The 26,114-nt window shown below is 51.6% G+C and overlaps 1 protein-coding gene across 3 annotated transcripts; it reads left to right on the top strand.

Moving 5' to 3' along the window:
- Window positions 1-9,732: 9,732 nt before the first annotated feature.
- On the top strand, window positions 9,733-13,995 carry LOC116463528 (COMM domain-containing protein 4). 3 transcript variants are annotated; one of them, XM_032146660.2, is made up of 8 exons: window positions 9,733-9,832; window positions 11,808-11,879; window positions 12,100-12,165; window positions 12,389-12,428; window positions 12,731-12,850; window positions 12,986-13,066; window positions 13,424-13,600; window positions 13,687-13,995. In XM_032146660.2, exons 1-8 carry the CDS (start codon window positions 9,830-9,832, stop codon window positions 13,725-13,727), a joined length of 600 nt encoding a protein of 199 aa, XP_032002551.1. In that variant the 5' UTR covers window positions 9,733-9,829; the 3' UTR covers window positions 13,728-13,995. The 3 variants fall into 3 exon arrangements, with proteins under 3 accessions (XP_032002551.1, XP_032002552.1, XP_032002553.1); XM_032146661.2 differs by lacking the exon at window positions 12,100-12,165; XM_032146662.2 differs by lacking the exon at window positions 12,986-13,066.
- The last annotated feature ends 12,119 nt before the right edge of the window (window positions 13,996-26,114 follow it).

The following is a 26,114-nucleotide window of genomic DNA, read 5'->3' as shown; positions in this document are numbered from 1 at the left end:
ATATTGTCACTATGTTTGATTTGAGCTGTTCTAATGGATCTGTAGTGATATCTTACTGTGGTTTTAATTTGCATTTCCCCAGTGGCTAGTGTTGAAGATCTATTCATGTGCTTTAAGTCAATTCATTTTTAAAACCTAAATAAATGTATTTAAAAAGGAAACTTTTGCTTTGGGAGGCCCAGGCAGGAGAATTGCTTGAGCCCAGGAGTTCGAGACAAGCCTGAGCAACATGGTGAAACTCCATCTTTACAAAAAATAAAAAGTATCCAGCGTGGTGGCGTGTGCCTATGGTTTCAGCTACTCAAGAAGTGAGGCCGGAGGATTGCTTGAGCATAGGAGGTCGAGGCTGCAGTGAGCCATGATTGCACCATTATACTCCAGCCTGGGTGACAGAGCAAAATTCTGCCTTAAATAAATTAATTAATTAAAGGAAATTTGTGATTAGTGATTCTCAAAGCGTGGTCCCTGAGCCAGCAGCATCAGCATCACCATCACCTGAGAACATTAGAAATGCAGATTCTCAGACACCACCCCAGACCTCCTAAATCAGAACCTCTGAGGAGTGGTTTCAGCGATCTGTGGTTTAACGAGCCCTCTGGGTGAGAATCGGTCTCACTTACTACAAATAGAAGGTGATGGTAAAAATAAATTCATCTGCATATCGCCTAAAATCCTCTTGTGGGCCCCAGGTTGGCAATGCACACTTTTGGGCAGGAGCCCCACTCACAGAGGCTATGACAAGAATGCTCCTGCCCCTGGGGTTGTGCAGTGACAGCTCACACAGCTCCACGTGGCAGTTCTGAGTTTGGGAAGCACTGATGTACGCCTACTACAGCCCTTCCTGCCCTTCACTGGACCGAGAAAATCCAGGCTCTGAGGAGGGCGAGACTTGCCCAAGGTCACCCAGCAACATGGTCGGTCTCCTTTCTCAGGGCCCTCACAATGCCTGGCCTGTTTAAAGCCTGCCTCTATTCACTGCTGAGTGAAAAATCCAGCTCCAACACAGAATATGGGGAAGGATACTATCTTGTGAAGCTTATGTTTATAGTTGCAGATACATGAGAAAAAAAGTCCAAAAATACTGTTGAAGCAGTTATTTGGGGAGAGAAGGAGTTTGCTGGTTTTTTGTGTTTTTAGATTTTCTACATTTCATAATTTTTATCACAATAATCATGTTTAGTTACATAATCAAAATGTATTAAACATAATATTAAAAATCGACATGAAGCCTGATCCAGCCATGGCCTATCATCGGCAGAGTCAGGAAGCCTTCCAGATAGAGCAGCCCCGCACCTGCCCCAGGTCACACCCTGGGCCTGGACACATGCTAGGTCCTCTGTCTGGATACCCTCTTCCCATGGTGGCCTCCATATCTGTACTGTACCCACTGGTGGTGGTGCTGTACCCACCAGCACCTCCTGTGGGCAAGGCCCTTGCCTGCATCCAGCCCTGGGCACCCCCTAGCCCCGAGGGTACCTCAGGGTCTGAGAGTCTGCCTGCCTGTCTCTAAAGAGAGGAAAGCTCCTTGGGACATGTGTTCCACTTGACTATCACCCCTGGCCTGGTACAGAAAGGTGGACAGTGGGTATTTGGTGAATAAATGAATTATTGGAATGAATCCCCAGAATGGTGATTTCCTGAGGCCCTTCTCCAGCTGGCCCAGGTGGAACCAGTTCCACTTTTCACAGGAAAGCCAGGTGTGAGGAGTGGGGCAGGTGTGTGTGAGGGGCCAGGTTCTCGAAGGCTGCATGGACACAGAGCTGGTGGCAGGTCTGGGGGCAGCAGTGCTGCTGTGGGAGGCTGTAGGAGGGCTCGTCCCTGGAATCCCCCAGGGTATCCTGGTGCCCCCAGCTGCTGTGTGGCGTGAGAATTCCTGGCTGGTGGGGACGCACAGGGACTTGTTTGGATTGGCCACCTGGTCCAGCCCAAGGAGCTGCACCTCCAGCCCCTCAGGGAAAAACTCACTTTTGATGTGTAACAACAGCTACAGGCAAGGGGAGGGAGAGGCGTGCTGGGCCTCGGCCTTAGAAGCCAGAAGCCAGTTCATGCCCCTACCTTGGTCTAGGTGGGAAACGGATGCGGCCTCGGCTAGCTCTAGGGTCCTGGGTTATGGTAAGGGCCCTCCCTTATGGACTCAGTGACTTGGGCTGACCCAGCCCCTCCCTCAGCCTCATCAGTGAAACCTGGACTGGGCCAGGGCTCTCGACACATTCCAGCTCAGACCTCTGGCTTTGTCCCAGGAGGGCAGCAGATCAGACAGAGGTGACCCGGGCTCTCCTGTTTACCTCAACCTCCTTGTGAAGCCTCCCTCTTTCTGCCTGTGAGGTGGGTGGGGCCGGAAGGAGGGGCATTCACCTGTGGGTCGCTGACTTCTCTGCGCAGGTGTGCCTGCAGAGCCTGGTCTATACCCGGTGCTCTGCTACACCCCACAGCCTGGCCATGAACTCCCTGCCTCCAGAGCAGCCCTGGCCCAGGGAAGAAGGTGGTCTCTGCATTGAATGATAGGTAGAAAATGGAAGTGGGGGCGGTAGCTCTGAAAAGGAGTCAAGGAGGAGGTGCCTTCCCAAGGACGTGGAGGGTTTTTCCAGAATGGAACTTGACTGGTGTGGGCAAACATCAGGAGGTAGGAAGGGTGGCTCCCTCTGTGGGAGCCGGGGCAACTTGCCTGGGCCAAATGGTGGTAGGCTGTGGGCAGGGCGGGCAGAGCTGGGGTTCCCAGAGCCTGGGGTCCCTGTCCTTGCAGAGGACTGGAATGCAAAAAAAGTGTCCCCTGCCTTCTGGCTGGGGAACATCCTCTGCTTCCAAGCCCAGACATATACCAGCTGCTACAAGCCCCTGAGGCTCTTCAGAGGACCAATGGGCAGCCACACCCACGATGCGCAGCCTGCTGGACCCACCTGCACCCTGGTCAGAGCCCATGACTGAGGGGACTCTCTGGGGACAATGGGGGCAGTTTCATGCTGCCCTCTTACAGGTGGATCCATCCCTGGGATCTGGTGTTGGGCTGGGGTGGACTGAGACTGTTCTCTGCCAGGGTGCCTGGTGGACAGCAGGTGGAGCAACTTCTCTTTGGCTTTCCTGGACCCCAGGACACAGCTGAACACCGCACTTTACCCTGGATGCCTTTGGATTCTAGGGGACTCTGGGAAGGAAGAGGGGGCTGCCCCTGCAGGAGGCCAGGGCCCTGGGCCATGCTTGCTCCCCCCAGTAGGCACCTTCTCTCCAGATCAACATCACCTGATTGCTGAAGGCCTGGGCTACTTGAGCAGAGCCCCAATACCCTCACTAAGGCCTGTTCTTACATCAGACCAGCTAGTATGAGTTCGGAGCCGAAGGGGGCAGAGAGAGAACGCGGGGCTCTGTAAGCGTTCTCGGCTCCCTGCTGCATTGGGCCCCGTAGAAGGCCCCCCAGAAACCTGCAGCTGCTGTAAGTCACTGGGAGGAAGCTGCAGCAGACATGTGTTTCCCAGCCTGGTAGATGCAGAGGGATGTCCAGGCCCCCAGGTGGGAGGCCCCAAACATGGCCTTGGATGTGGCAGTGCAGGAATTCTAGCCAGCTCTGGGGTCTTGGGCAAGTCATTTAACCTCTCAGAACCCCATTCGTGGTCACCATGGGGCTCTTGTGTGGATGTAAAGGACCCTCAGGCCACTTATGTCCCATCAGTGGAAACCTAGCACGGGTGGAGACCCCCGAGACTGAACTCAGTGGTGGGATCCGGCCTGCCCAGCTCTCCTACATAGAGCCCAGAGCCAGCAGGGTGGGCTTCCTGGAGAAGCAGGCACTACTGTGGGCTGGAGAGCATGAGCAGGGGTCCCTTTGGAAAGGTGGAAGAGGCTGCGGTCAGTGGACGCCATAATGAGGCAGAGCTTGGGCAGAACGGGAACGACTGGCGGATCTGAGGCCCAACGGAGACTGGACTGAGGACACTATGGCCACCTACAGGACACTGTGCCACTCAGGCAGTGGAAACTTAGCTACGGCTGGGCCCCCTGGTCCTGAGTGGGGCTTCACCAGTCTTGGAAACTGTGCCCAAGGTGGCTTCACGTAAGGGCGCATCTCAGCTCTTTTTTTTTTTTCGAGACAGGGTCTTGCTCTGTCATCTAGGCTGGAATGCAGTGGCACGATCATAGCTTACTGCAGCATCAAACTCCTGGGCTCAAGTGATCCTCCCACCTCAGCCTCACAAAGTGCTGGAATTATAGGCCTGAGGTATGCAGCTCGGTTTTAAATCTTAATAAATATCTCCTCCTGCTCTGCTTCCCTGGCTGACACACATGCTGGCATCTTGCGCCTAGACAGACATGTTTCTGGACTTGGTTCCATTTGTTCTGACGGGCTCCTCTCTCTCAATGACCGCACGTTAGAGTACGTGGCTATTCTTAAACATTTCTGTATAGAACTGAGGGTTAGTGTATTAATGTCAAAGTTCTACTGGTTTTTCGAGGCTGGGTGGAATGTTTGGGTTAATTTAGGAGTGGGCATCTTGACAATATAGGCTTTCCCTCCAGGAATGGTGATTCTGGGATGCAGGTTTTGCACATTCTCGTTTATTGCTTGGCTTGCTGCCACAGAGGGATGGCACTGCTCCACACGCCATGCCCAAGAGATGTCCCACCTTATCTTTCTAAATCAAGCTGAATAGTCTCAGCTGACAGGATATCATATCAGTGCTGTGGGGACTCACTCCTCACAACCCGAGATGAAGTGAGGCGGAGACTATGGAGCAGATCCCTGCTGAGTGCATTCGCCCTTCCTGACCTGCACTGCTGCTGGCTGGGGCTGTGTCTGAGTCGACAGAGGGCATTGACTTGGGGACGGGGTGGGAGGCAGTGCTGGAGAGATGCCCCTCACCTCCCTTAGCTCCTCCTGTCCAGCCAACGCTTGGCCACCAAGGCCCCTGACTTCCAGGTCCCAGTCACCACTAACAGGGTGCTGCATGGGAACAAAGTATAAGCCCAGAACCTGGAGTTCAGGTCACTCTTCCTTCCAGTTGAAGCCTCTATCCCTCCCAGGTGATTCCACCCTCATTCCTCCATGGGCCAAATATCCTAAACAAAGGCCTGGACAGGGGGTCTTTATCCAAGTGCCCAGAAAACACACGCGGAAAGGCTCTGAATGCCCCCTGTGGCTTGCCAGAGGTAACAGCCTGCCCATCAAAATGCACAATCCTGGTTCTTGCAGGGAGGTGAGGAGGGGAGGAAGAAAAGGTCCATCTCATTCTTTCAGCGGGAACCTAAACTTGGGAAAGCCAGACACAGTACATTTCTTAATCCTGATACTTTTATAACTGGTTACAGCTGGGTCACATGCACAACTGTTCTCCAACATTTTTCAACGGGCCGCATAACAACCTGCAACTTATTTTTTTATTTTTATTTTGTAAGGCCAGGGGCAGTGGCTCACGCCTGTAATCTCAACACTTTCAGAGGCCGAGGCAGGAAGTCTGCTTGAAGCCAGGAGTTCAGGACCAGCCCAGGCAACATAGCAAGACCCAGGATACAACAGAGAAAGACCCTATCTCAAAAAATATCTTTTCCAAGTGCAGTGCCATGATCACGGCTCACCGTAGCCTCCAACTCCTGGGCTCAAGCAATACTCCCACTTCAGCAGCTGGGACTATCAGAGCACACCACCACATCTGGCTGTTTTAATTTTTGGTAGAGATGCGGTCTCACTATATTGCCCAGGCTGGTCTTGAACTCCTGGCCTCAAGAGATCCTCCCAATGCGACCTCATAATGTACTGGGGTTACAGGCATGCGCCACCATGCAGCCCGTGCAAAATCTAACTGTTCTTCAGGTGCTTCTTTTGGACCTCCTAGCTAGACTGTCATTGGAAAATACTAGTTTATTATTTTCGCACATTTATGTTAATGGATTTCCCATGTTTTATTTGTCTAGACTAGGGCTTCTCAGCAGCAGCACTACTGACATTTTGGGCTGGATAATTCTTTGTTATGGAGCTGTTTGTGCCGCGCAGGATGTTTAGCAGCATCCCCAGCCTCTGCCTGCTACATGACAGTAGCACTCCTGAGTGTGACAGCCAAAATGATTTCAGATATTGTCAAATATCCCCAGGGAGGCAAAATCACCTCCAGTTGAGAATTGCTGATCTGAAAACCTCTGGAATGATGTTAGATCATGGTAATGATAGCACATACTGCTCCTGACCTTAATGGGAATACCTCTAGCATCAAAGTATAGTAGTACCTGTATACTACTGTCTGGGCTGTTATTAGTACACTGTATTAGTCCATTCTCACTCTGCTACGAAGAAATACCCAAGACTGGGTAATTTATAAAGAAAAGAGGTTTAAGTTGACTCACAGTTCTGCATGGCTGGGGAGGCCTCAGGAAACTTACAATTATGGCAGAAGACACCTCTTCACAGGGCAGCAGGAGAGAGAAGGAGAGCTGAGCAAAGGGGAAAGCCCATAATAAAACCATCAGATCTCGTGAGAACTCACAATCACGAGAACAGCATGGGAGAAACCACCCCCATGTTTCAATTGTCTCCACCTGGTCCCACCCTTGACACGTGTGGATTATTGCAATTCAAGGTGCGATCTGGATGGGGACACAGAGCCAAACCATATTATATCCTTTATATTAGCATACTGTATCGAAGTATAATTTTCTTTCTTTTTTTTTTTTTTCTTTGAGACAGAGTCTCGGTCTGGCTCCGGCTGGAGTGCAGTGGCACGATCTCAGCTAACTGCAACCTCCATCTCCTGGGTTCAAGCAATTCTTGTGCCTCAGCTTCCTAAGTAGCTGGAACTACAGGTATGTGCCACCCCCTAACTAATTTTGATTTTTTTTTTTTTTTTTTTTTAGTAGAGATGGAGTTTCACCATGTTGGCCAGGCTGGTGTCAAACTTCTGGCCTCACGTGATCCCGCCATTTTGGCCTTCCGAAGTGCTGAGATTACAGGCATGAGCCACTGCACCCAGCCTGAAGTATAATTTTCACAATGTTAAAAGCATGACTTTCATACAAATAATGAAGGAATATGTATAAGATATTTTCTTTAAATCACAAGGGAGTTAGCAACATGGTGAAGCGAGTTCAAGGAGCTTTTTGAGAGACAGAGTCTGTAATGCTCCAGGAAGGGCGTTTTGAAATGTATTCTGAGATAGAGACAAAACTTGTTAATATCCTATAGGGAGGTTAGGCATGGTGGCTCACACCTGTAATCCCAGCACTTTGGGAGGTCAAGGCAGGCAGGTCACCTGAGGTCAGGAGTTCAAGACCAGCCTGGCCAACATGTTAAAACCCTGTATCTACTAAAAATACAAAATTAGCAAGGTGCAGTGGTGGGCACCTGTAGTCCCAGCTACTCAGGAGGCTGAGGCAAGAGAATCGCTCGAACTCTGGAGGCGGAGGTTGCAGTGAGCTGAGATCGTGCCACTGCACTCCAGCCTGGGCAACAGAACGAGATTCCGTCTCAGCAAAAAGGGGGGCCGAGCGCGGTGGCTCATGCCTGTAATCCCAGCACTTTGGGAGGCCAAGGCGGGCAGATCATGAGGTCAGGAGATCAAGACCATCCTGGCCAACATGGTGAAACCCCGTCTCTACTAAAAATACAAAAAAATTAGCCCAGCATGGTGGTGGGTGCCTGTAGTCCCAGCTGCTCGGTAGGCTGAGGCAGGAGAATGGCGTGAACCCAGGAGGCGGAGGTTGCAGTGAGCCGAGATCACGCCACTGCACTCCAGCCTGGGCGATGGAGCGAGACTCCCGTTTCAAAAAAAAAAAAAAATCATACTGGGAAATAAAACTGCAATCTTTGGGAGTTATCTTTTCTACTGGACAGAAACCTGTAAGTTAACATATATACATATTCTCTAGTATATTTCCCTACACTAGTGGTTTTCAAAGCATGGTCTCAAATGTCACCTGGGAACATAGATATGCAATGCTCAGGCCCCACCTCAGTCCTATTGAGTTAGAAACTCTGGTGTGGGGCCCAGCAGCCAGTTTCACAAGCCCTGCAGGTGATGATGATGCACTCTAATGTGTGAGAACCACTGGTCTAAATAGTCAAATCATCTTTTTTTTTTTTTTGAGACGGAGTCTCACCCTGTTGCCCAAGCTGACTGAAATGCAGTGGTGCAATCTCAGCTCACTGCAACCTCCACCTCCTGGGTTGAAGCAATTCTTGTGCCTCAGCCTCCCGACTGGCTGGGATTACAGGCACCCACCACCACACCTTGCTAATTTTTTTTTTTTCAGTAGAGACGGGGTTTTGCCATGTTAGCCAGGCCACTGCTCTCGAACTCCTGACCTCAGGTGATCTGCCTGCCTCGGCCTCCCAAAGTGCTAGGATTACAGGCATGAGCCACAGTGCCCAGCCTTTTTAAAATTTATTTTTATTTTTTATTTTTTTTGAGATGGTCTCCTTCTGTTGCTCAGGATGGATGGAGTACAGTGGTGCCATCATGGTTCACTGCAGCCTCCACCTCCCAGGCTCAAGAGATCCTCTGACCTCAGCCTCTTAGGTAGCTGGGACAACACGTGTGCACCAGGACAAGCGGGTAATTTTTTGCAGAGACTGGGGTCTCCCTATGTTGCGCAAGCTGGTCTAGAACTCCTGGGCTCAAGCGATCCACCGGCCTTAGCATACCAAAATGCTATGATTACAGGTCTTATGTTCTTAAAAAATTTTTTTGATATGGTATAGGATAGTCTAGTAACTTAAAGTACTGTTGTTTTCAACAGGCTAGTGGTTATGATTTGTAAAAGAACTCTTCAGAAATGAGCTCAATTTTACCATGAATTGGGACACTTTACATTTCTTTCTATTTTATAGTGCAGTTTAATTGTCATGGGCTCTGTCTTTTGAAAGCCTGAAAGCCTGCAACAATAAAACCAGCTGCACCTGTTGCATGGGATAGGCATGGAATTGAGGAGAGAGCTCAAACTACGGTCAGCCCTCTGTATCCTGGGTTTCTGGATCCTTGGATTTAACCAACTGTGCATCGAAAATATTTGGAAAAAGTAAAACAATAAAAAAACACAGGCCAGGTGCAGTGGCGGGCGCCTGTAGTCCCAGCTACTGAGGAGGCTGAGGCAGGAGAATGGCGTGAACCAGTTGTTCTAGACTACCCATTAGCTCAAAGCTACCAGTAATCAGACTACCACTGCAATCTAAGCAACCGATTTTTCTTCCCCATCAGATTGGCAAAAATTAAGATAAGCATCCATTGATGTTGAAGCTGTAGGGAGTTTTCCTGAGAAAGTTAATTATGACAGCCCTTTTTGCTAGGCACCTAGACGATTCATCAAAATGAAGTAAAATACCCACGCACTTGAAGAAGTTATCTGGTTTATTTCCTTACCTGGGTGCTGGTTATGTGAGGTGTACAGTTGATGAAAACTTATTAAGCTTTATAATAGGTACAGTTTTCTGTATATGTAGTATATTTCAATAGTTTTAAAAATATATCTTTTGCCACAGCCCGCAGCTGTGTATAATGCTATTTGCTTAACAGTGGAAAACATGGCAATGACCTGAAACACCCTAGCTCCCGGGATCCTACTCCCTTAAGTTAAACAAATGAAATAACTTCCACTGTCTTTTCTAATGCTTTAATTCGGTCCTCAGTTAAACTTGCGGTTGGCGCCAGTTTTTCCAGGGAAAGATTCTGGGAGACGGAGGAGGAGACGCCAGCATTCCGTCCCCGAAACCTCCAGTGGGCTGCGGTCCGCTCCCAGCCTCACTCGAGCAGAGCCCGCCCTCCCAGAGGCCTTTAGTACAAGTCACGTGATCGCCGACTCAGCTGACCCGGTCGGACCGGAAAAAGAAATTCCCGGGCCCTGGCTTCTTGGCGCGATGGTGAGGCACCAGGGGCGAAGCGAGGCTTGGGCTGCTGGAGCGGGAATGAGGGGGCGCCAAGTGGCTCCGGAAACTGGGGGAGGTTGTACTGGCCTCTCCGCAAACACAGTGTGTGCGGGCGTGAGGGCTGTGGGTCTGGTAGGGAAAAATCCACCGCTACCCCGCTCCCGAGACGGGGGCAGGGGTAGGGGGCGGGTAAGACAGAGCAGGCCGGCCGGCTTAGAATCCCGGTGCTTCCCTGGTGAAAGGAAGGGCCCCTGCCTCCCGGGGCAGGAACTAGGGCTTGTCTGGAGCTGGGAGTCCTTTCAGGTCTTCCCCATCCCCAAGAGGACCTCCCAAGGACACCCCCTTACCCAGCCCTGCTGTGGGGCTTGTACAAGAAGGTGCTTAGAATCAGGATCACTCTTGCACACTGTTTAACAGGAAGCCCCTCCGCTCTTTCCAGAGCCAGAAAGTAGTAGTTTTGGGGTTGAGACTTATCCATACATCCATCCAATCCATCCATTCGTACGTGCTAAGAGCCTACTCTATACCATGAAGTGTGCTAGGCACTGGGAGGACTTGAGCTGCCTAGGGAAGGGGAAATCGGAGGCCTGAATTGGCAGTCACAGTTAAGGCTCCAGGGGCAGAGACCTAACAGCGCCTTGTGTGTAGTGCTAAGGGGGCTCCCTGAGGATGCCATCAACCTTAAAGGTGGATAGCAGGAGCTGGCTGGCTGAAGTACAATTTGTGTACCTGGGGTTGGGAGGCAAGCGTGGGAGACGTGTGTCTTCAGACAGGGAACAGCATGTGCAGAGACTTCAGGTGAGAGAGAGCATGGCTCCTCAGGAATGAGTGCATTTCCCAAAGCTGGGAGAGTATCATCAGGAGGTTAGGGAAAGATGAGGCTGGACAAGTAAAGAACAAATCTTCCTGGCTCTTGGATCACCACAATGAAGATAATGAACATATCCACCGGCCTCTATAGTTTCCTTGGGTGAAGGGCTATTTTAAGAAGTATTATCAAGAAGGGCTGTTCTGGCCGGGTGCGGTGGCTCACGCCTGTAATCCTAGCACTTTGGGAGAGTGAAGAGGGTGGATCACCTGAGGTCAGGAGTTCGAGACTAGCATGGCCATGGCACTCCAGCCTGGGCAACAGAGGGAGACTCTGTCTTATTTTTTTATTTTTTAAAAAAAGAAAGGCTGGTCTGATGTGTCACTTAAGGGATAGCAGGCCGCTGGCCGGGCGCCGTGGCTCACGCCTGTAATCCCAGCACTTTGGGAGGCTGAGGGGGGCGGATCGCCTGAGGTCGGGAGTTCGAGACCAGCCTGGCTAACATGGTGAAACCCTGTCTCTACTAAAAATACAAAATTAGCCGGGTGTGGTGGCACATGCCTGTAATCCCAGCTACTTGAGAGGCTGAGGCAGGAGAATCACTTGAACCTGGGAAGCAGAGGTTGCGGTGAGCCGAGGTTGCGCCATTGTACTCCAGCCTGGGGAACAAGAGTGAAACTATCTCAAAAAAAAAAAAAAAAAAAAAAAAAGCATAGCAAGCCACACAGAGAGTGCAGCAGGCATGGAGGCGGGAGCAAGGCTGGTGTTCCTGAGCAGCAGCAGGGATGCTGGAGTGGCTGGAGTTGTGTGGGTACAGGGAAGAGGGGAGAGAGGTCACTCGTCTCTGTGAGGCACAGGACTTTGTTTTATCCCTTGCTGTACCCCCAGCACTTAGAGTGGGAGCTAGCATAGAGAAGGCGCTCAATTGATGTTCGCTGAGCAGATGAATGCCTGGAGTAGACCTCAGAGCAGGGTTTGGTGGCAGGGTGGGTCAGGGAGTTTACTCAACAGCCTAATGATAGGGGAGAACAAGAGGCCAGAGGGTATCCATGTATGTCGGGGACCAGGGGTCCCTGGTGGGCAGCAGTGTGGGAGACACATGGATCCTGGCCACACCTCAGACCTCCCTCCAGCCTGATGACCTGCCTCCCTCCCTTGCAGAGGTTCCGGTTCTGTGGTGATCTGGACTGTCCCGACTGGGTCCTGGCAGAGATCAGCACGCTGGCCAAGATGGTTGAGTGCACAGGGTCTACTCTGGGTGGAGGAGGGGTGTTGGGCTGGGGATTGTGGGTGTAGAGGATGGCGAGGTTTCTCTGGGGTTAGGGCCTCAGTGCTCTCAGCCTGTGCTACCATGCTTTGTGACCTTGATCAGTGGCTGGCTTGCTCTGAGCCTGTCCCCAGGAAGGAGGGGTGAGGTTTGCCAGCCTGGCTGATGTAAGGACTTCCCTTCCAGTCCTCTGTGAAGTTGCGGCTGCTCTGCAGCCAGGTACTAAAGGAGCTGCTGGGACAGGGAATTGATGTGAGTACCAGATCCAGCACCCCATTGTCCTATGACCTTATGACCCCCACTGCCCTAAAACTCTGCACTAGGCCTGGGGAAACGGGTGACCCAGTCTCAACCTCTCTGGGCACCTCCCTTCCTTCTTTCCAGCTTGTCTGTTCCTTATCACAGGATCCAGGCTGGGGGTGAGGGGCTGGTGAGCAGGGGCCTGGCACCCCCTGAAGGTCTCCTTTCCCCATAGTATGAGAAGATCCTGAAGCTCACGGCTGACGCCAAGTTTGGTGAGTAGCCCACTGAGTCTATAGGCCCCAGGCAACCCTGGGAACTCGGCCTGGTGCCTGGTACAGAGGGGCTCCCCACCCCTCCCAGCAGCATCCTTAACCTGCCTTCCCTAGTGGAGGAGCATGAAGGAAGGAAAGACATTGACAGTCCCACCTTCCTGTCCTCTGCCAGCTCCTGGTGGAGCAGTAGCAGTGCCTGTGGCTCCAGGAGGCCTGGGAGCTTTGAGCTAAAGTTAATAGGGCAACAGGGAGGTGGCTGGACCCACAGTGACACCCCCCTGCCCCACCCACGGGTCCCTCAGAGTCAGGCGATGTGAAGGCCACAGTGGCAGTGCTGAGTTTCATCCTCTCCAGTGCGGCCAAGCACAGTGTCGATGGCGAATCCTTGTCCAGTGAACTGCAGCAGCTGGGGCTGCCCAAAGGTATGGGTTGTGGGTTGGCAGCTGGGCAGCCTGTGGGCCAAGGGCTGGTAGAGAGGGGGACAGGCCCTGTTTGGGCCAGGAGCCCAAGCCCAGCTCCCACCTGCTACCTCCAGAGCTACTCCGTTCTACCTGCAGAGCACGCGGCCAGCCTGTGCCGCTGTTACGAGGAGAAGCAAAGCCCCTTGCAGAAGCACTTGCGGGTCTGCAGCCTACGCAGTAAGTATGAGGCCAGCCAGGGTCCGGGCTCATTCTAGAAGGTGCACGCAGCACGCAAAGTGCATGGAGAGTCCAGGGAGATGACTTAACCATGGTCACATGGTTACTAGCAGCCATAGAGCTGGGACCTGGCCCTTGGTCTCCTGACTCCAGCCAAGGTTTCTTGTCACTGAGGTCTGCTGTGGGTGATCCGAACGGATTATCGGGCACCTGCCCTGTTCTGAGCCTGGGTCAGCAGGATGGGAGCTTCTTAGAGGCCACATAGCCTTGAAGGGTTGAGAGCTGAGCGTGGGTGTCGGCTGAGGGCCACTTGGCTTGCCTGCTTTGATCCTGAGAGCCACCCATCCCATCTCACAGTGAATAGGTTGGCAGGTGTGGGCTGGCGGGTGGACTACACCCTGAGCTCCAGCCTGCTGCGGTCCGTGGAAGAGCCCATGGTGCACCTGCGGCTGGAGGTGGCAGCTGCCCCAGGGACCCCAGCCCAGCCTGTTGCCATGTCCCTCTCCGCAGACAAGTTCCAGGTCCTCCTGGCAGGTGAGGCTCAGCTATTCCTTGACAGGTAAGAGGCTCTCCCAGTTCCGCCTGACTGCCTCCCACCTGCCCACCTCTTCCCTCTGCAGAACTGAAGCAGGCCCAGACCCTGATGAGCTCCCTCGGCTGAGGAGAAAGGTGTTCCAGGCCTGTGTGGAGCTGCCCTGCCCGTATGGAGTCACGCCCTCTGAACTGCTCTTCGGGAGGCAGCCCTGGTTCTAGGATGCTGAGGCCCTGGCCTGGACTCTGGCCTCCCAGATCCCCAGCTGCCTCACTTCTCTCTTGAGAACTCGGCTCAGGGCTCCTGAGGAACTTTCCCAGCATTACCTTCCCTTCCCTTGAAAGGCAATTGTTGGCTGTTTCCATGAGCAGGAAAAATAAACAGAAGTATAAACGAATGTGTGCAGGGGATTCTGTTTGGGTTCAGATCAAGGGTTTTTGTGAGAGAAAAAAAGTGGCATACGGGCTTCCTTGGTCCATCACTCATTTTCTTTTCTCAATTGCTGATTGAGGGAGGTCACAGGTGAGGCCAACTGAGGACCAAAGTGCATCTGCTTGTCTAGTGAGAAGAAAATCAGGGTTCTGGCTCCCAGATCTGGGATGCTCTTGGCTCTGCTGTCTTTGTCCCCTGGCCATGTCCTCAGGCTAGCAGCAAATTGGTGGCCCCAAAGCCAAATGCCCCTTGTACAGAAAGGAGATTGCCCTTGTTTCACTGCCATCTTCTATTTATTTATTTATTTATTTAGAGATGGAGTTTCGCTCCTCTTGCCCAGGTTTCACTGCCATCTTGTTATTTATTTATTTTGAGATGGTACAGTGGCACGATCTTGGCTCACCACAACCTCTGCCTCCTGGGTTCAAGCAATTCTGCCTCAGCCTCCCGAGTAGGTGGGATTACAGGCATGCCCCACCACTCCCGGCTAATTTTGTATTTTTTTTTTTTTCAGTAGAGACGAGATTTCTCCATGTTGGTCAGGCTGGTCTCAACTCCTGACCTCAGGTGATCCACCCGCCTTGCCCTCCCAAAGTGCTGGGATTATAGGCATAAGCCACTGCGCCCAGCCACTGCCATCTTCTTTAGGAAGAGAGAAGTGACCATGCCTGAACCAGTCATTGGCAAGGGGAACGGTGTTACGGACTGAATGTTCATGTTCCTCCAGAATTCATATGCTGAAGCCTCTGTCCACACGTGCACACCAGATGAGGGCCATGTGAGCACACGAGGTGGCTGTCTACTAGGCCAGGAAGAGGGCTGTCAACAGGAACTGCATCTGCTGGCACCTTGATCATGAACTTCCCAGCCTTTGGTCTGTGGCATTGTTATAGCAGCTCGAGAAGACTAAGGCAGACGGGCTCCCAGGACTGGCCCAGACCAGCTAGGGCTCCTTGTAGAAAAGGCTGATGCCAGGGTTGGCACATGGAGGGTACAAGGAGGACTCGCCTGGAGTATCCTTTGGTGTAAGGAACCTATCAAAGAATAATGGCTTGTTCCACTGGCCAAAGATGGGACAATTTGAACATCAAAAGAGATAAGTACTGACTCCACTCCTGACTTCTGCTTCTGGAAAAATGAAGTAGGTGTTTTCCCTATTCCTCCCACTAAGTACAGTTAACAACCCTGGATGTTACATATAAAACAAACAAAAAGACTGAGCGATGGAGAGAAGGCAGCCTAGCCTGGCTGGGATCCTCAGGACCTGAGGCTCCACACAGCAGAGAAAGTCCTGGAATCTGGACCCCATGGCCCAGTCAGGTTGACACAAAATTGATCATCACAGATCTGTAGAACTATACAAAAGTGCTAACATTCATAATTAGAGTCTCAGAAGGTAAGGAGGAAGAGAGTGGAATGGAAAGAGTATTCAAAAAAATAATCGCTAAAGGCCAGGTGCAGTGGCTCATGCCTGTAATCCCAGCACTTTGAGAGGTGGGACGATTGCTTTAGACCTTGCAACTGGCCTGAGCAACACAGGGAGACTCAGTCTCTCCAAAAAATAAAAAATTAGCCGATCATAGTGGTGCGTGCTTATAGTCTCAGCTACTCAGAAGGCTGAGGCAGGAGGATCAATCGCTTGAGCCCAGGGGTTTGAGGCTGCAGTGAGCTGTGATCATACCTCTGCACTCCAGCCTGAGTAACAGAGCTGAGACCCTGTCTCAAAAAAAAAAAAAAAAGTATGTATACACATTGGAATATTATTCAGCCCTTAAAAAGCAGAAGGTTCTGTCATTTGTGACATGGATGAACCTAGATGAACATGATGCTAAGTGAAATAAGCCAGGCACAGAGAGACAAATACTGCGTCACCTCACTTATGCCTGGAGTTGAAAAAAAGGCCTGGGGCAGTGGCTCACGCCTGTAATCCCAGCACTTTGGGAAGCCAAGGTGGGAGGATAGCTTAAGCCCAGAAGTTCGAGAACAGGGTGGGCAACATGGCAAACCTGTCTCTACAAAAAGTAAAAAAATCAGCTGGGTGCAGTGGCACATGCCTGTAGTGCCAGGATTGCTTGAGCCAGGGAGGTCAAGGCTGCAGTGAACCATGATAGTGCCCCTGCACTCCAGCCTGGGTGACAGAGTGAGACCCTGTCTCAAAAAAAAAAAAAAAAAAGTTCATAGCAGTCGACAGTAGAATGGTGGTTAGCAGAGGCTGGAGGAGAGAGGGGGTGGGTTGTGGGGGAAAGGGGAGACACTGGTCAAAAGGTACAAAGTTCCAGTTAGGAGGAGTAAATTCTGGTGATTTATTGCACAGCGTAGTGACCAGTTAATAACGATGTATACTTCAAAATAGCTAAAAGAGGGTTTTAAATGTTCTCATCACAAAGAAATAAATATTTGAGGTAATGGATATCCTAATTAGCCTGATTTGATCTTTTTTTATGGTTTTTGTTTTTTCTTGAGACGGAGTCTCACTCTGTTGCCTAGGCTGGAGTGCAGTGGCGTGATCTTGGCTCACTGCAACCTCCGCCCCCCAAGTTTAAGTGATTCTCCTGCCTCAGCCTCTGTAGTAGCTGGGACTACAGGCATGCACCACCACCCCTGGCTAATTTTTTGTATTTTTTGTAGAGACAGAGTTTCACTATGTTGGCCAGGCTGGTTTTAAGCTTCTGACCTCAGGTGATCCGCCTGCCCTGGCCGCCCACAGTGCTGGGATTATAGGCGTGAGCCACCGTGCCCAGCTGATTTGATCATTCCACAATGTATACATGTAACAAAACATCACACTGTACCCCATAAATGTATACAATTATTATTTGTCAATTAAAAATAAAACTATAGATAAGTCAAACTGGTATTCTGAAATATGTTCAACTAGCCACATTTGGGCAAGAAGAAACAAAACTGAAAACTGGGAATAAACAAAGTGATAAAAAAAAATCACAAGGAGACTAGCCTTGGCAACATGGCAAAACCCCATCTCTACAAAAAAATACAAAAATTAGTCAGGTGTGGTGGTATGTACCATTGTCCCAGCTACTCAGGAGGCTGAGGTTGGAGGATCACCTGAGCCCAGGAGTTCGAGGTTGCAGTGAACTATGATCATACCACTGCACTCCATCCTTGAGTGACAGAGTGAGACCCTGTCTCAAAAAAAAATAAGAGCTTATCCTGTCTTTTTAGTCAGGATAACCAAATAGCCCTGGTCAATGAGGTAAAGCTATATTTGACAGATGGATTCTATCAGATATATTAAGAATGACAATTAGAAAATCACTTTGAGGTTGGACACGGTGGCTCACGCCTGTAATCCCAATACTCTGGGAGGCCAAGGCGGGTGGATCGCTTGAGGTCAGGAGTTTGAGACTAGTCTTGGCAACGTGGTAAAACCCTGTCTGTACTAAAAATACAAAAAATTAGGCGTGGTGGCCCCCACCTGTAATCCCAGCTACTGGGAGCTCGAGGCTGCAGTGAGCCGAGATTGCACCATCGTACTCTAGAGAGAGACCTGTCTCAAAAACAACAATAAAAACCTAAAACTTTATTTTATTTTCTTTTGAAACAGGATCTCAAAGCAAATTTTTGTATTTTTAGTAAAGACGGGGTTTCACCATGTTGGCCAGGCTGGTCTTGAACTCCTGGCCTCAAGTGATTCACCCCTGCCTCGGCCTCCCATAGTGTTGGGATTACAGGCGTCAGCCACTGCGCCTGGCTAAAAACCCAAAACTTTATATTCATTGAATAGCAACTACCCATTTCCTCCTTCCCGGCAGCTCCTGGCAACCACCATTCTACTTGCTGCTTCTATGTGTTTAACTATTTAAATACCTGATATAAGTGGAACCATGAAGTATTTGTCTTTCTGGGGTTTTTTTGCTTATTTGTTTTATGAGACGGAGTCTTGCTCTGTCTCCAGGCTGGAGTGCAGTGGCACGATCTTGGCTCACTGCAACCTCTGCCTCCTGGGTTCAAGCAATTCTCCTGCCTCAGCCTCCCAAGTAGCTGGGACTAGAGGCACCCGCCACCACACCTGGATAATTTTTGTATTGTTATTAGAGACAGGGTTTCACCATGTTGGCCAGGATGATCTCGATCTCCTGACCTCGTGATCCACCTGCCTCGGCCTCCCAAAGTGTTGGGATTACAAGCGTGAGCCATTGTGTCCAACCTAAGTATTTGTCCTTCTAGTGCAATGTCTTCGAGGTTACCCGTGTTGTTGCATGTGGCAGTATTTCCTTTTTTTAAAGGCTGAATAATATTCCATTGTATACCACATTTTTTTTTTAGTGGGTGCAGGGATGGGGATAAGGTCTCACTCTGTCATCCAGGCTAGAGTGCAGTGGCATGGTCACAGTTCACTGTAGCCTCTGACTCCCAGGCTCAAGCAGTCCTCCAGCCACAGCCTCTGGAGTAGCTGGGACTACAGATGCATACCGCTATGCTAATTCTTTTTTTATATAGAGATGGAATCTCCCTATGTTGACCAGGCTGGTCTTGAACTCGTGGACTCAAGCGATCCTCCTGTCTTGGCCTCCCAAAGTGCTGAGATTACATGCATGAGCCACCATGCCCAGCCTATTATATATCACATTTTTAAAAATCCATGTATCGGTTGTTTCCACATCTTGGGAATAATGCTTCAATGTGTGTTATCTCTTGATTGGGGTGGCAGTTACATGACTATGTATTTGTCAAATATTGCAGTCTGAAAGGGGTACATTTTACTATATGTAAATTATACCTTTATTTAAACAAGAGAACAACAAACAAATTACTCCATAGATTATTTGGTGGTCACAAGGTATGAAGCATATGCTTTCTAATGCAGAGGTCTGGCTGCCACAGCCCCCATCTTGATCAATTTCAGCTCCCACTAAAGTGGGACAATGAGATATTAGGTGCCTCCTGATATGATGCAATTCAAAGTACAGAGCAGTGGCCAGGCTCAGTGGCTCATCCCTGTAATCCCAGCACTTTGGGAGGCTGAGGCAGGCGGATCACCTGAGGTCAGAAGTTTGAGACCAGCCTGGCCAACATGGTGAAACCCCTTCTCTGCTAAAAATACAAAAATTAGCTGGGAGTGGTGACACATGCCTGTAGTCTCAGCTACTCAGGAGGCTGAGGCAAGAGAATCAGTTGAACCCGGGAGGCAGAGGTTGCAGTGAGCCAAGATCGTGCCACTGCACTCTAGTCTGGGTGACAGAGCAAGACTCCATCTCAAATAAAACAAAACAAAAAACAACAAATGACGGAGCAGCACCTAGGAAGTATCCCTGAATATTTATATAATCAAGCCTTTAGATCTAATTCCCAGCATGCAGGATGAACCACAGATAGAGGAACAATCTCTGTGACAATATCAGTGACACCCTGAGGATACATTCAGACAAATTGAGAATGTGATGCATCATCTATCTCAAAGGACAACTGGCTGAGACTCTTCAGAAAGGTATCATGAAGACCAAAGAAGGGGATGAAGTGGGTGGGAGAGGGAAGGTGGTTTCATCTAGATTTAAAATTATTAAAAAGATATAATCCAGCCAGGCACGGTGGCTCACGCCTGTAATCCCAGCACTTTGGGAGGCCAAGGTGGGCAGATCATGAGGTCAGGAGATCGAGACCATCCCGGCCAAGAGTGAAACCCCATCTCTACCAAAAAAATACAAAAAAATTAGCTGGGTATGGTGGCGGGTGCCTGTAGTCCCAGCTACTTGGGAGGCTGAGGCAGGAGAATCACTTGAACCTGGGAGGCGGAGCTTGCAGTGACCGGAGATCGTGCCACTGCACTCCAGCCTGGGAGACAGAGCAAGACTCCGTCTCAAAAAAAAAAAAAGACATATTGGAATCTACTTGAAGAAACCAGCTATAAAGACATTTTGAGGGCCGAGCACCATGGCTCACACCTGTAATCCTAACACTTTGGGACCCCGAGGTGGGGGGATGGCTTGAGCCCAGGAGTTTGAGGCCAGCCTAGGCAACATAGTGAGACCACGTCTTTACAAAACATGAATTAGCCAGGCACGGTGGTGTGTGACTGTAGTCCCAGCTACTCGGGAGGCTGAGGCTGAGGATCACTTGAGTCCGGGAGGTCAGAGGCTGCAATGAGCCATGATTGTAGCCTGGGGGACAGAGTGAGACCCTGTCTATATGTATGTATGTGTATGTATAGGCCGAGGCGGGCAGATTACTTGAAGTCAGGAGTTCAAGACCAGCCTGACCAACAAGGCGAAACCCCGTCTCTACTAAAAATATGAAAATTAGCCAGGCATGTGGCACACGCCTGTAATCCCAGTTACTCGGGAGGTTGAGGCAGGAGAATCACTTGAACCCGGGAAGCGGAGGCTGCAGTGAGCCAAGATTTTGCCACCGCACTCCAGCCTGGGTGACACAGTGAGACCCTGTCTCAAAAAAAGAAGTTACTGTTAACTAATATCTAATAACTTAGATATTATTAGATATTGTCAACTAATAGCAAGTTGTTAATTCTATTCATTTATTTTGGCAGAAGTATTTTAAGGTAAATTAGACAAATCATGACATTTCATACCCAATACTTTAACATGCATCTATAAAAACCAATTTCTTACAAAGCCACATAATTTTATTACACCTAATAAGGAGACGTAGCAGGGTAGTGTGAAGGAGGGGAAATCGTGGCGATGGGTTAGGTATACACTTAGAATGAAGTGCAGACCCCACACGGAGGCCCTCCAGAGGCCCAACCGGACCTGACCTGGGCCCTGTTTGCTTCTCTGTCTTCACCTGCCAGCACTACCCGCAGCTACACTCCAGCCACACAGGACTTCTTTGAGTTCTTTCAGTGACCAACCTGTTTCTCGCCCCAGGGCCTTTGCACTGGCGGTTCATTCCGCCGGACATGTCGGGTTTTCGCGGGCTGGCGCCTTGTGATTTCAGAGACTCTCCGCGACAGAACCATCTCAAGTGGGTCTACCTCCTCGCCTTTTTTTGTTGTCGTTGCTTGGCTGCACTTCTGACCGGGCAGGCCGTGATGATGTTTGTTTATGAGTTAGGTCTGACTGTTCGTTGGTGCTTAGGATCCCCACCGGGTCCCTAGGGCCTGTGCGTACCGCGCACCTGTGCACGTCCTGCGCGCAGCTGCAGGCGACTCCTCTTTGGCTCGTCGCTGCTGTTTCCTGCTGGGGGTGCCGACCCTGTCCCAGGCCAGCTGGGTGACTTCCCCCAACCGCAGAGACAGCGGCGACCCGGGGCCTCAGACCTGCCCCCGCATCCCGCCGGCGCCACGCAGTGGGAAGTCAGGTTCCTCCGCCACCTCCCAGCCAGGTAACTGCCCCGAAGCCTGCCCCAAAGCCTGGAACCCCTCCAGCTCGGGGACCCCCCCCCGAAGAGTCGCTACCGCCTCCCTGAGGGACTACACCTCCCAGCGGCTCCCAGCGCGCTCCCGGGCACCGCCAGTCCAGGCATTAACCCTTTAGTGGCTGCAGTGGCGACGAGCGGAACGGGGTGCAGGTTCCCGGGGAGGGGGCGTGCAGGATCGGGGTGCGGGGTGCGCTGTAGGGCTAAGGAGAGGATGGGCTTTGAGGGGCACTGAGGAGGAGGGGAGTCAGGATTAACCGAGGACAGGGTCGCAGCGGGGGCTTGGGGATGACGGGCTCTAGAGCGCCGCTCCTCCCCAGAACTAGGATTTGGAGCCTTACGTTCTCCCGCAAAACCAGCCCTGTGGGTGCCAGGCCAGGGGCGGCGCCCAGGTGTGGAGGGGGCAAGGTACGGGCGTCTGCCGTCGCTAAGTGCCCCCTTCCACTTAAGGCACACCTTCGCCTCCGATTCCGAACCGCCCGGGGAGACAGGCAAGTGGCAAAGCGGGGAGGGCGAAGGTGAGGAGTCGATACCCCCTACCCCAGGGACCAGGCGCTGCCGCGGGCCCTTTCCTTCCCCCAGGCCCGGGGCCGGAGCCTCCCTGGTGCCCGCCGTCCTCCTGCGGAGCCATGGGGAGCGGCTCCAGCGCATGGAGGCAGCCCCCCCGCCTCGTCCTGGCCCCTGCCCTGACCCGGGGGCGGCCGCGGGGATGTCTGGCCGGTGGGGCAGGCCCGGGGCTCGCTGCGGCCGAGCGGCCGATCCAGCCGCTCCCCCGCGCCAGGCCGAGCTTCGCTCTTTCCCTCGGTGGTGAGCGGCCAGATCCAGGCGCGTCTTAAGTGGGTGGGGTGGGGGCGCAGGGAGGGGCGGCCACGCGACCCTAAGACCCTTTCAGATGGTGGGAGGGCCTGGAGAAAGAGCGTGTGCGGAGGGGGTGCTCCCCCAGATGGGGGGTCAGGAAGTCTCCTTCAAGTGTCCAGGACAGAGAGGCAGCAGGGACCAAGGCGGAGATGACATCAGTGAGCGAGGGGAGCCCGGAAGAAGTAAGGCTGCAGCCGCGGCCCCGCAAGGGTTCGGACTTTCCTCTAAACGCGGCGGAAGCCCATGGAAGGAAGCGGTTAGCAGCAAGGCAGAGTCCTGCTCCCTCTGCAGCCCCAGCTCCCAGCGCCCTGGGCTTTGCAGGCACTTGTCCGGGTAGAGGATTGAGAGCTGTGGCGAGGCCCGCACTTTCCTGCCAGCCACAGCTGGCCACATGCCCATCTGACCCTCCGAGTTCTCTAAAAATGGGGCTGACAGCCCCCACCTCACGAAGTCCACACCGGGCTCAACCCGCTGCCTTCCTCCCCAACAGGACTCTGCCACCCTCCCTCAGGATGCCTGAGGGCCCTGAGCTGCACCTGGCCAGCCAGTTTGTGAACGAGGCCTGCAGGGCGCTGGTGTTCGGCGGCTGCGTGGAGAAGTCCTCTGTCAGCCGCAACCCTGAGGTGCCCTTTGAGAGCAGTGCCTACCGCATCTCAGCTTCAGCCGGCAGCAAGGAGCTGCGCCTGATACTGAGCCCTCTGCCTGGGGCCCAGCCCCCCTAGGAGCCGCTGGTCCTGGTCTTCCGCTTCTGCATGTCCGGCTCTTTTCAGCTGGTGCCCCGCGAGCAGCTGCCACGCCATGCCCACCTGCGCTTTTACACGGCCCCGCCTGGCCCCCGGCTCGCCCTATGTTTCGTGGACATCCGCCGGTTCGGCCACTGGGACCTTGGGGGAAAGTGGCAGCCGGGCCGCGGGCCCTGTGTCTTGCAGGAGTACCAGCAGTTCAGGTAGGGCCAGCACCAGGTGTGATGAACATAGTCGTGGGCTCCACACCTGGCTCTGTTAGTGCCTTCTTGGCCAACAAGGGGCGAGTCCCTGCCCCTTCTGGGCCTCAGTCCCCTCATCTGCAAATCAAGACAGTATCCCTGTCCTGGGTCAGCTCCCTGAGCCAATGGACATGGAAACTCAAAACTAAATGGGGGCCGGGTGTGGTGGGTCACGTCTGTAATCCCAGCACTTTGGGAAGCCGAGGCGGGCAGATCACTTAAGGTCAGGAGGTCGGGACCAGCCTGGCCAACATGGTGAAACCCTGTCTCTACTGAAAATACAAAAATTAGCCGAGCATGGTGGCACATGCCTGTAACCCCAGCTACTCGGGAGGCTGCGGCAGGAAAATCGCTTGAGCCAGTGAGGCGGGGGTTGCAGTGAGCTGAGACAGCACCACTCCACTCCAGCCTGGGCAACAGACCACGACTCTGTCTCAAAAAATAATGATAATAATAACTGATGGGGGAGGAGAGAGGAGAGCCAAGAGGAGGATGGGTAGGCAGTGCCCTGAGGACATGTGGCCAGTTAGTGTCAGAGAAGCTGGGGCTCCCACCCACAATCCCACACCACCTCTCAGGGTTCCCAGGAGGCTGAGAAGGTGGAGGGGCTTTAATATGGTAAGTGAGGCTGAGCGGAATTGTTTCAAGGGGATGAGGAGGGGACTACCTCATGACATGGCTTCCGCCTTGGGCTTTGTGGTCTCCCACATCCGGCCTGCCCACTACTCTGTGTCCTGTGGTCTCCTCTGCGCCACTTCCCTGCCTGCAGGAGGGTGTAACAGCCCCACCTGGGATGCAATGCAGGTCACCTCAGATGGCACAGTGTTGGCCACTTCCTTTCCTCTGAAGAGGAAACGTGTATGAGTCTCTGCTTCATGCCAGGCCTTGTTCTAGGGGCTTGGGGTACAGCAGTGAACAAGATGAATGTGGTCCCTGCTCCCACAGAACTGATGTTCACATAGGATAGGGGAATGAGAAATGGACCCATGCCTTAGGAAAACCCAACAAGTGAAGGAGGTAGAGGATGACTTGGCCGAGGGTGGGGGTACATTAGCAATGGCCACTCTAGGGAGGTTTGAGCTGAGGCCTAACTGATAAGGAGCCAGCCAGAGGAAGGCACTGGAACTGGCAAGAGTCACAAATGCAGAGGCCTGGAGTAGGCTTGGCAAGTTCTCCCTTTCTGGGGTATGCTGTGCGTCCATTGGCCCTTAGGAGACTTGGATGCCTGTGGGATGGGTTGGAGATGTCTCTGGTGCCTTAGAAGAAAGTTGACTCCTGGCCTTCCCATGTGTGAACCCCAAGCACATCCCCAAGGAAACATCTGTCTTTGGTCCTGGATTCCTCCCACCTCAGCCTTCCTGGGGAGTCACGCCACAAGTTAACTCTGCCAGCTGGCTCTGAAGTTTCTCTCAAACCGCGAGCATTTGGGCTGTTTTCTTAGTCCTCCAGCTGGGGCGTGTGGCAGTTAGCTTCCCTCAGGGATCAGGGCACCTCCCAGGCTATCCTTGTACCTTCACCCCAGAACTCTGTCTTCCGGCCCACTCATCACACCCATTAGTCAGTCTTGCCATGACCCTTTTCCGCAAAGAAACAAGATGCACATCCTCTTCACGGTGAGGAGGGGAGACCCATGACCCCTGGAGGTGGGGTGGGGGCTACTAGGGCCCTCACTGGTACTCCACATATCTCCTGCACAGAGCCAGACAATATCCAGGATCTTGAGAAGAATGGACCCTACCAATGGCAAACCCACATAGTCTCTAACCCACCACAAATGCTATACAGGGAGCTCCAGACTGCAAACACACTTGAGGTCCTGTGGCCACACTGTTCTCATGTCCTGAGGAGTCTGAGGTGATAAACTCACAACCTCATATACAACCTCATGTTGCCTTTTTTTTTTTTTTTTTTTTTGAGACAGGGTCTCGCTCTGTTGCCCAGGCTAGAGTACAGTGGCGCCATCACAGCTCATTGCAGCCTCAACCTCTAGGGCCCAGGTGATTCTCTCATCTCAACCTCCTGAGTAGCTGGAACCACAGGAGCACATCACTAAGCCCCTGGCTACTTTTGAATTTTTGGTAGAGATGGGGTCTTCCTTGTTGCCCAGGCTGGTCTCCTGGGCTGAAGTGATCCTCCTGCTTCAGCTTCCCAGAATGCTGGGATTACAGGTGTGAGCCACCACACCAGCCTCATGTTACTTTAGGTCAGTATTTTTCACCTTTCATAATGAATTTATTTTTAATTTTGTTTTGTGTGTGTACACAAAGACTGGTACACGTTAATAGCAGCAGTATTCATAATTGTCAAAAAGTGGAAACAATCCAAATGTCCACCAACTAGTGAAGGGATAAACGCAATGTGGTACATCTATATAATGGAATACTTTCAGCAGTATCAAGGAACAAAAAAACGGATATAGGCTACAAAATGAATGAACCTTGAAGAAACCAAGTGCATAACACATACTGTATAATTATGTTTATATGAAATGTCCGGAAAAGGCAAATATATAGAAACAAAGTATATTAGTGGTGCCTGGGGCTAGAGGTAGGGACAAAGGCGGACTGCAAATGGGCATAAGGGATCATTTTGTGGTGAAAGAAATCTTCTAAAACTGGATTGTGATAATGGTTGTACAACTTCATAAACAGATCAAAAACCATTGAATTGTACATTTAAAACTGTATATAAAATGGTAAAGATGGCAAATTATACATGTATGTTTTACTTCAATAAAAAAATAGAAATAAAATTAAATGGTATGTAAATCATACCACAGTGAAACTTTTCATTTATTTTTTCTTTTCTTTTTATTCTTTTTTTTTTTTTTTTTTTTGAGACAGAGTCTTGCTCTGTTGCCCAGGCTGGAGTGCAGTGGCACGATCTTGGCTCACTGCAACCTCCGC

This window comes from Hylobates moloch, unplaced genomic scaffold (assembly GCF_009828535.3).
Source record: "Hylobates moloch isolate HMO894 unplaced genomic scaffold, HMol_V3 SCAFFOLD_40, whole genome shotgun sequence".
Lineage (NCBI taxonomy): Eukaryota > Metazoa > Chordata > Mammalia > Primates > Hylobatidae > Hylobates > Hylobates moloch.
This window is presented reverse-complemented; position numbering and strand designations above follow the sequence as displayed.